The sequence below is a fragment of the Oncorhynchus masou genome, chromosome 6 (assembly GCF_036934945.1).
Source record: "Oncorhynchus masou masou isolate Uvic2021 chromosome 6, UVic_Omas_1.1, whole genome shotgun sequence".
Taxonomy (NCBI): domain Eukaryota; kingdom Metazoa; phylum Chordata; class Actinopteri; order Salmoniformes; family Salmonidae; genus Oncorhynchus; species Oncorhynchus masou.
Genome location: NC_088217.1, coordinates 36,945,967 through 36,956,452, shown reverse-complemented (window position 1 = coordinate 36,956,452; position 10,486 = coordinate 36,945,967). Strand labels below are relative to the sequence as shown.

Genomic DNA, 10,486 nt, shown 5'->3' with positions numbered 1-10,486 from the left:
AGGGGGAGTGGAGGAGTAGAGAGTTAGGGAGTGGAGGAGAAGAGAATTAGGGAGTGGAGGAGTAGAGAGAGGGGGAGTGGAGGAGTAGAGAATTAGGGAGTGGAGGAGTAGAGAATTAGGGAGTGGAGGAGTAGAGAATTAGGGAGTGGAGGAGTAGAGAGAGGGGGAGTGGAGGAGTAGAGAGTTAGGGAGTGGAAGAAGAGAGGGGGAGTGGAGGAGAAGAGAGAAGGGAGTGGAGGAGTAGAGAGTTAGGGAGGAGAAGAGAGCTCGGGAGTGGAGGAATAGAGAGTTAGGGAGTGGATGAGTAGAGAGCTAGGGAGTGGAGGAGTAGAGAGTTAGGGAGTGGAGGAGATGAGAGTTAGGGAGTGGAGGACTAGAGAGTGAGGGAGTGGAGGACTAGAGAGTTAGGGAGTGGAGGAATAGAGAGTTAGGGAGTGGAGGAATAGAGAGTTAGGGAGTGGAGGAATAGAGAGTTAGGGAGTGGAGGAATAGAGAGTTAGGGAGTGGAGGAATAGAGAGTTAGGGAGTAGAGGAATAGAGAGTTAGGGAGTAGAGGAATAGAGAGAGGGGGAGTGGAGGAGTAGAGTTAGGGAGTGGAGGAGATGAGAGTTAGGGAGTGGAGGACTAGAGAGTTAGGGAGTGGAGGAATAGAGAGTTAGGGAGTGGAGGAATAGAGAGTTAGGGAGTAGAGGAATAGAGAGAGGGGGAGTGGAGGAATAGAGAGTTAGGGAGTGGAGGAGTAGAGTTAGGGAGTGGAGGAGTAGAGAGTTAGGGAGTGGAGGAGTAGAGAGTTAGGGAGTGGAGGAGTAGAGAGTTAGGGAGTGGAGGACTAGAGAGTTAGGGAGTAGAGGAATAGAGAGAGGGGGAGTGGAGGAATAGAGAGTTAGGGAGTGGAGGAATAGAGAGTTAGGGGGAGTGGAGGAATAGAGAGTTAGGGAGTGGAGGAATAGAGAGAGTTAGGGAGTAGAGGAATAGAGAGTTAGGGAGTGGAGGAATAGAGAGAGGGGGAGTGGAGGAATAGAGAGAGGGGGAGTGGAGGAATAGAGAGAGGGGGAGTGGAGGAATAGAGAGAGGGGGAGTAGAGGAATAGAGAGAGGGGGAGTAGAGGAATAGAGAGAGGGGGAGTAGAGGAATAGAGAGTTAGGGAGTGGAGGAATAGAGAGAGGGGGAGTAGAGGAATAGAGAGATGGGGAGTGGAGGAATAGAGAGAGGGGGAGTGGAGGGAAAAGGGTGAGATCATGTTTTTGTTATTATTATCATGCACTTGAGCCGTCTATCTATGCTGGGATTAGCTATGCCATGACATCATTGTTATTGTTTCATTTCTTCTTTCCTTCTAATATTGCCCAACTCCCCTTTCTCTTAAACATGCACACACTGGGTCATGATTCTCTAAACGGCACACACACACACATCTCAGACTTGTCATGAGCAGTTGGAGGGAGGGAGGGAGGGAGGGAGGGAGGGAGGGAGGGAGGGAGGGAGGGAGGGAGGGAGGGAGGGAGGGAGGGAGGGAGGGAGGGAGGGAAAAGATCAGAAGGTCCTGGATCCTCCCACACCAGTGGAAACAAACAGTGCCACCATTCAGACACACATTTCATGGGGCAGAAGTGTTTTAGGAGTTAATCAGAGAGTAGACCCTCTCTCTGTTCTTCTGATAACACATGAGCTATTCTCCAGGTGTTCTTCTGATACACTCTGAGGGCCCAAAGAGCAGGACACACACACAGTTAGCTTTTACAATGAAAGGAAAAAGCTTAGAAGGAAATTATATACTTATAATATTATTCTTTACATAACCTCCTCTTACTCCCTCTCTCCTCTGCTGTGTAAACTGGTTGTTTTGTTTAACACTGAGTTCAACAGTTGACTCTCATATTTAGATTTTTTTCTTTGAGGAGGAAATGTAGTTTATACTGTGCAGTGTTTGGTCCAAGCCCACTGTTGTGTGTTTCCATGTATTTCCATGTGTTTCTGCGTGTGTCTGTCTGGATAAGAGTGTAAAGCCCTCTTGTCTCTTGAAAAGCTCTGAACAGGAAAATAAACAAATATCTGCAGTCACATAAATGTGAATATTTATTTAACTGAAGTCACCATTGGCCGGAATCACACAAACTGGAGCTGTCTGCTGCAAGCATTCACACTCACTCACAACAATCTCCCGACTGTCTTTTGGGAATGACACACACACACACACACACACACACACACACACACACACACACACACACACACACACACACACACACACACACACAGTGACACATCTGTCTGGTGTTCCATTGAATATTTGTGAATTACAAATTAATATGCATTCTTTTGCTTGTCATGTAGGTTATAACCCAGTTGTATTCCTCTCCCTCTATCTCTTCTCATTCCACTATCTCTTCTCCTTCCTCTATCTCTACCCCTTCCTCTATCTCTCCCTCTATCTCTACCCATGCCTCTATCTCTGCCTCTCCCTCTATCTCTACCCCTTCCTCTATTTCTCCCTCCATCTCTACCCCTTCCTCTATCTCTCCCACCATCTATACCCCTTCCTCTATCTCTCCCACCATCTATACCCCTTCCTCGATCTCTCCCTCTATCTCTACCCCTTCCTCGATCTCTCCCTCCATCTCTACCCCTTCCTCTATCTCTCCCTCCATCTCTACCCCTTCCTCTCTCTCCCTCCATCTCTACCCCTTCCTCAATCTCTCCCTCTATCTCTACCTCTTCCTCTATCTCTGCCTCTCCTTCTTTCTCTACCCCTTCCTCTATCTCTCCCTCTTTCTCTACCCCTTCCTCTATCTCTCCCTCTTTCTCTACCCCTTCCTCTATCTCTCCCTCTATTTCTACCTCTCCCTCTATCTCTACCCATTTCTCTATCTCTGCCTCTCCCTCTTTCCCTACCCCTTCCTCTATCTCTCCCTCTTTCTCTACCCCTTCCTCTATCTTTCCCTCTTTCTCTACCCATTCCTCTATCTCTCCCTCCATCTCTACCCCTTCTTCTATCTCTCCCTCTTTCTCTACCCCTTCCTCTATCTCTCCCTCTATTTCTACCTCTCCCTCTATCTCTACCCCTTCTTCTAACTCTCTCTCTCCCTCTATCTCTACCCATTCCTCTATCTCTGCCTCTGTATCTCTATCCCTTCCTCTATCTCTCCCTCTATCTCTACCCATTCCTCTATCTCTCCCTTCCTCTATCTCTCCCTTCCTCTATCTCTCCCTTCCTCTATCTCTACCCATTCCTCTATCTCTCCCTTTCTCTATCTCTACCCCTTTCTCTATCTCTCCCTCTATCTCTACCCCTTCCTCTATCTCTACCCCTTCCTCTATCTCTACCCATTCCTCTATCTCTCTCCCTCTATCTCTACCCATTCCTCTACCCCTTCCTCTATCTCTACCCCTTCCTCTATATCTCTACACCTTCCTCTATATCTCTACACCTTCCTCTATCTCAACCCCTTCCAATATCCCTCCCTTCCTCTATCTCTACCCCTTCCTCTATCTTTACCCCTTCCTCTATCTCTACCCCTTCCTCTATCTCTACCCCTTCCTCTATCTCTCCCTCTACCCATTCCTCTATCTCTACCCCTTCCTCTATCTCAACCCCTTCCTCTATCTTTACCCCTTCCTCTATCTTTACCCCTTCCTCTATCTCTACCCCTTCCTCCATCTCTACCCCTTCCTCTATCTCTCCCTCTACCCCTTCCTCTATCTCTACCCCTTCCTCTATCTCTCCCTCTACCCATTCCTCTATCTCTACCCCTTCCTCTATCTCTACCCATTCCTCTATCTTTCTCCTTTCTCAGGCATCTGAACAATGAACATGCTCTGGATGACCGCAGTACAGCCCAGTGCAGGGTACAGATGCAGGTGGTCCAACAGCTGGAGATACAGGTGGGACACACACACGCACACACACACACACACACGACACACACACACACACACACACACACACACACAGTCATTCTCTGTGTCTGTACTTGTCTGAGCCAGGCTGGGGGTTTAGTGAAAGCACTGGAGCTTGTAATTTAAAGAGGAAAGCTGGCATCATCGGCTCCAATTATAAGCCTCCCAGTCCATTCCAGTCCCTTTCTACTGGGTGTAAGGAGGGAAGGAGGTGGAAGAGGGGTGGACATCAAGACACAAACACCCCACAAGAACCCCCAAACAGCATAGTGGCGAACCCAGAGTGTTGGAGCTGGAGTTCGGGTTAGCTGTGGCCCTGGTCCCCCTGGTAAACGACATTGAGCCCCAAGCCTGAAGCCACCGATGGGCAACACAAAGTGACAGAGAGACAGGCAGTGTCACATCTCATCACGCCTCCCGTCCTCTCCCCTTTCCCTGCCGTGTCACCTACCCCACTACTGCCCTGTTATAGTACCTACATACACACATAAACTCACACACGCACATCTTACACACATTCACTCAATGCTGCCATACTACAACACACACAGCCAGTGCTAGACATCTCAGTCAGCGAGCCAACACACACAGCCAGTGCTAGACATCTCAGTCAGCGTGCCAACACACACAGCCAGTGCTAGACATCTCAGTCAGCGAGCCAACACACACAGCCAGTGCTAGACATCTCAGTCAGCGTGCCAACACACACAGCCAGTGCTAGACATCTCAGTCAGCGTGCCAACACACACAGCCAGTGCTAGACATCTCAGTCAGCGTGCCAACACACACAGCCAGTGCTAGACATCTCAGTCAGCGTGTCAACACACACAGCCAGTGCTTGTGCTAGCTTCTCCAGGCCTATGTCTCTCACACACCCTCCTGTTCACTAGCTAGCCCCTGGCTGTTGTGTGTTTACACGCTGACTGAGATGTCTCTCACTAGAGATGCAGGGGGCATTTCCACAGGCTATAGCACAGTAGCACCCACTAAACTGCAGTTAGCAATGGCAAACAGGGACGAGTGTCTGCAGGCTCGTGTGTCTGTGTCTGTGAGGGTGTGTGTGTAATGTGTGAGAAACTGTTAGGTGTGTGTGTGTAGAGAGGGTTCCCATCTCTCTCTGTGCCTGGGGAGACTGGTGCTGTAAGACAGTGACAACAGCCCTGAGACACACACACACACCACCACCACATGCTAAATCATAGACTAAGGGGATGCCTCTTTCTCTAACACAAACACCCATTACTTCACACCCTCCCCTAAATATCTGTGTTTTACTGCTTTAATGGGAGGCTGATTTTGCATTGACGCTGATGTGGCTTGACTAGATATTATCAAGTCCACAGTGTGAGAATAAACCTGCAGTCTATAAACAACAAGACAAACCCAGGTTGGTGTGACTGGAGCTTGAGTCTTTCCTTACTACCGTGCTTCTCGTCTAAGACAACAGTAATTATTGACTCAAAAAGGACAGTTTTGCTGACGTGTGTGTGCGTGTGTGTGTGTGTGTGTGTGTGTGTGCGTGTGTGTGTGTGTGTGTGTGTGTGTGTGTGTGTGTGTGTGTGTGTGTGTGTGTGTGTGTGTGTGTGTGTGTGTGTGTGTGTGTGTGTGTGTGTGTGTGTGTGTGTGTGTGTGTGTGTGTGTTTCTCAGCTGGCCAAGGAGAGTGAGCGGCTGCAGGCCATGATGACCCACCTGCACATGCGCCCATCGGAGCCAAAGCCTTTCAACCAACCTGTGAGTACCTGACCTCTCACCCCTGACCACTTACCCTTCACCGTGCTGTAGCAGGTGTTTGGTGTTTGCATCCTCTGTTGATCAGTGGGGCTTACATTTGGCCTTTATTCACTTTAGTGTTATCTATAGCGTTCATTATTAGAATGTAAATATGCATAAGGGGTGTTCTACATGAGCACAGGTCCCTGTAATAAACTATTTGATAATGGAGTAATAATCTGATTATAAGAATTCCGTAACCTTTGATCACAACACCAACATAAATCACAAAACCACACAAGCTTTATCCAAATAAATGATGGAAATGTGGGTGAATCTTTTAATGTGTGTGAGCCATCCATCATTCTGCCCTGTTGAGACAGTGCTCATTTCGTCAACTATCATAATGACTCAAGTATTTGTCAAAGACAATAACTGACTAAATAGACCCAGAAAAAACTATTAACTAAACAAAAAATATTTTCATTTCAGTTGACTAAAAGAGAGTTTTTGGAGAAATTGAGAGCTTTTCAGTGATAAGCACAATTAATATTAGCAGCACAGATGTGCAGTGGGAATGACCTATATTCTCTCTGGTGAGCTGTGGGGGAGCAAGTGATGAGTGTGGGCAGTTCGCCTCCACTCCGCCTCTGATGGTACACATCCTCTGATGGTACACATCCTCTGATGGTACACATCCTCTGATGATACACATCCTCTGATGATACACATCCTCTGATGATACACATCCTCTGATAGTACACATCCTCTGATAGTACACATCCTCTGATGGTACACATCCTCTGATGGTACACATCCTCTGATGGTACACATCCTCTGATAGTACACATCCTCTGATGATACACATCCTCTGATGATACACATCCTCTGATGATACACATCCTCTGATGATACACATCCTCTGATGATACACATCCTCTGATAGTACACATCCTCTGATAGTACACATCCTCTGATGGTACACATCCTCTGATGGTACACATCCTCTGATAGTACACATCCTCTGATAGTACACATCCTCTGATAGTACACATCCTCTGATAGTACACATCCTCTGATAGTACACATCCTCTGATAGTACACATCCTCTGATGGTACACATCCTCTGATGGTACACATCCTCTGATAGTACACTGATGATACACATCCTCTGATAGTACACATCCTCTGATAGTACACATCCTCTGATAGTACACATCCTCTGATAGTACACATCCTCTGATGATACACATCCTCTGATGATACACATCCTCTGATAGTACACATCCTCTGATAGTACACATCCTCTGATAGTACACATCCTCTGATAGTACACATCCTCTGATAGTACACATCCTCTGATGATACACATCCTCTGATGATACACATCCTCTGATGATACACATCGCGTAGGCAACTCTCTGGCTTCCATGTAGCTAACCAGTCACCACCAGCCTCCTAGTTAGCTACCCTTTGCCTGGTTAAGAAACACAAGCTACTTTATGAAATGTAAAACAATAGCACCATTGAGTTTAATAGTAAAACAACAGTCTAGCTATGTTTTTCTCTACACATTCATATAGAAAAGTAGGCTTGTAGTCTCACTTTACCCTCCCACTTTTCCAACTGCATTTCATATCCAGGTTCTGTGTAGCCAATGTAGCCAAGTCTCTTTTCCTCAGAGAACAGGTTGATTCTAGCCCTTAGGCCACCGTTCAAAAGACATGACCCATAATGCCGGCGCTATGTTTTTTCTTTCTATCATGCATTAGCTGGACACATTTTAAATTCATAAAACACATTTATAAAACACATTTATAAAACACATTTATAAAACACATTTATAAAACACATTCATAAAACACATTCATAAAACACATTCATAAAACACATTCATAAAACAGATTTATCAAACACATTCATAAAGCACATTTATAAAACACATTTACAAAACACATTCATAAAACACATTTACAAAACACATTCATAAAACACATTTATAAAACACATTCATAAAACACATTTATAAAACACATTCATAAAACACATTTATAAAACACATTCATAAAACAGATTTATCAAACACATTTACAAAACACTTTCATAAAACAGATTTATAAAACACATTTATAAAACACATTCATAAAACACATTTATAAAACACATTCATAAAACACATTTATATAACACATTTATATAACACATTCATAAAACACATTCATAAAACACATTTATAAAACACATGTATAAAACACATTCATAAAACACATTTATAAAACACATTCATATAACACATTTATAAAACACATTCATAAAACACATTCATAAAACACATTCATAAAACACATTTATAAAACACATTCATAAAACACATTCATAAAACACATTCATAAAACACATTTATAAAACACATTCATAAAACATATCGCAGGCCATTCTAAAACTCGGCTACATAATAACCAGACTGCAACGGTTTTCTTGTGTCGAAAGAGAAGCGGACCAAAACACAGCGTGGTTATTATTCATTGTTCTTTAATAATGAAACTATACATGAATAGACTAACAAAACCAAGAAATGTGAAAAACCAAAACAGCCATATCTGGTGCAAACACAGAGACAGGAACAATCACCCACCACAACAGGACCAAGCGGCGTGGTGGCAGAGGCAGCGGCAGCAGGAGCAGCGCGAGGAGTACTGGACATGGGAGGAAGAGTTGGATGGAAAAGGACCCTGGGCACAGCCTGGAGAATATCGCCGCCCCCAAAGAAGAGCTGAAGGCGGAGAGGCGCTGGTATGAGGAGGCAGCACGGCGGCGTGGATGGAAGCCCGAGAGTCAGCCCCAACAATTTTCTTGGGGGGGGCACACAGGAAGTGTTGCTAGAGAGACCGGGCAGGCACTGTGTTATGCTTTGGCGCGCACGGTGTCCCCAGTGCGGGTGCATAGCCCGGTGCGGTACATTCCAGCTCTGCGTATTGGCCGGGCTAGAGTGGGCATCGAGCCAAGTGCCATGAAGCCGGCTCTACGCATCTGGTCTCCAGTGCGTCTCCTTGGGCCGGCTTACATGGCACCAGCCTTGCGCATGGTGTCCCCGGTTCGCCTGCATAGTGCGGGCTATTCCACCTTGCCGCACTGGCAGGGCGACCGGGACCATTCAACCAGGTAAGATTTGGCAAGGCTCGGTGCTCAAGAGCTCCAGTGCGCCTGCACGGTCCGGTCTATCCGGTACCACCTCCACGCACCAGCCCTCCGGTGGCAGCCCCCCAGGCTGTATCTCCGTCTCATCCTTACAGGTGCTCCCGCCTGTCCAGCGCTGCCGGAGCCTTCCTCATCTCCAGCGCTGTCAGAGCCTCCCGCCTGTCCGGCGCTGCCGGAGTCTCCCACCTGTCCGGCGCTGCCGGAGTCTGAGGCGCCAGAGCCCCTCTGTCCCGAGCTGCCAGAGCTTCCGCCCCTCTGTCCCGAGCTGCCAGAGCTTCCGCCCCCCAGAGCTTCCGCCCCTCTGTCCCAAGCTGCCAGAGCTTCCACCCCTCTGTCCCGAGCTGCCAGAGCTTCCGCCCCTCTGTCCCGAGCTGCCAGAGCTTCCTCCCCTCTGTCCCGAGCTGCCCCTCTGTCCCAAGCTGCCAGAGCTTTCGCCTCTCTGTCCCGACCTGCCCCTCTGTCCCGAGCTGCCCCTCTGTCCCGAGCTGCCCCTCTGTCCCGAGCTGCCCCTCTGTCCGAGCTGCCCCTCTGTCCCGAGCTGCCCCTCTGTCCCGAGCTGCCCCTCTGTCCCGTGCTGCCCCTCTGTCCCGAGCTGCCCCTCTGTCCGAGCTGCCCCTCTGTCCCGAGCTGCCCCTCTGTCCCGAGCTGCCCCTCTGTCCCGTGGGGTCATTTAGAAGGGTCGCTGTGGTTAGGAGGCCACGGAAGCGGACATTATTATTATTATTATTTTACCTTTATTTAACCAGGCAAGTCAGTTAAGAACAAATTCTTATTTTCAGTGACGGCCTAGGAACAGTGGGTTAACTGCCTGTTCAGGGGCAGAACGACAGATTTGTACCTTGTCAGCTCAGGGATTTGAACTTGCAACCTTTCGGCTACTAGTTCAACGCTCTAACCACTAGGCTACCATTGGGGCGGACTAAGACTATGGTGAAGTTAGGGGACACGTCCAGCACCAGAGTCGACACCGCGGACAGATGCCCACCCAGACCCTCCCCAATAGGTTCAGGTTAGGTTATGTTAGGTTCAGGTTTTGCGGCCGGAGTCCGCACATTGGGGAGGGGGTACTGTCACACCCTGACCATAGTTTGCTTTGTATGTTTCTATGTTTTGTTTGGTCAGGGTGTGATCTGAGTGGGCATTCTATGTTGTGTGTCTAGATTGTTCCTGTCTCTGTGTTTGCACCAGATATGGCTGTTTTGGTTCTTCACAATTCTTGGTTTTGTTAGTCTATGCATGTATAGTTTCTTTATGAAAGAACCATGAATAATAACCACGCTGCGTTTTGGTCCACCTCTCCTTCAATGGAAGAATCTCGTTACACAGACTGTTAACCATTTGTTTAGGCTACAACTTGTTCAGTCATGTTAAGTCATTAGCTAGCTGTAGCTAACAACCTGGGGCACGTTCAGCAGAACGCAACGTTTTGGAACGGTCAGATAGAAATATGCTATGTAGAACAAACATGCCTCTCTGACATGTTGAATAAGGATTCCCAAACTTTTCACTCAGGCCTTAGCTCCCGTACTTTGCGAAAACTGGTGATACTGGCGATATTGTCGCTCTCTCATGTGCAATATCTATGTAGGCTGAATTAGGAATTTACATGGCCAGATAAATGTTCTATAATATAATATTAATCTTATATATGTTTGTCATATTTCTGTGATGTGACTAAAA

General features: G+C 47.2%; 1 protein-coding gene across 6 annotated transcripts in view; it reads left to right on the top strand.

The window, feature by feature from the left end:
* Window positions 1–10,486, top strand: part of foxp4 (forkhead box P4) — a 200,783-nt gene that overhangs the window by 166,995 nt on the left and 23,302 nt on the right. For all 6 annotated transcript variants that reach the window (XM_064968599.1, XM_064968595.1, XM_064968596.1 and 3 more), the window contains 2 exons: window positions 3,795–3,882; window positions 5,546–5,629. In XM_064968599.1, the coding sequence (XP_064824671.1) occupies window positions 3,795–3,882; window positions 5,546–5,629 (172 nt within the window). The remainder of the gene's footprint in view (window positions 1–3,794; window positions 3,883–5,545; window positions 5,630–10,486) is intronic.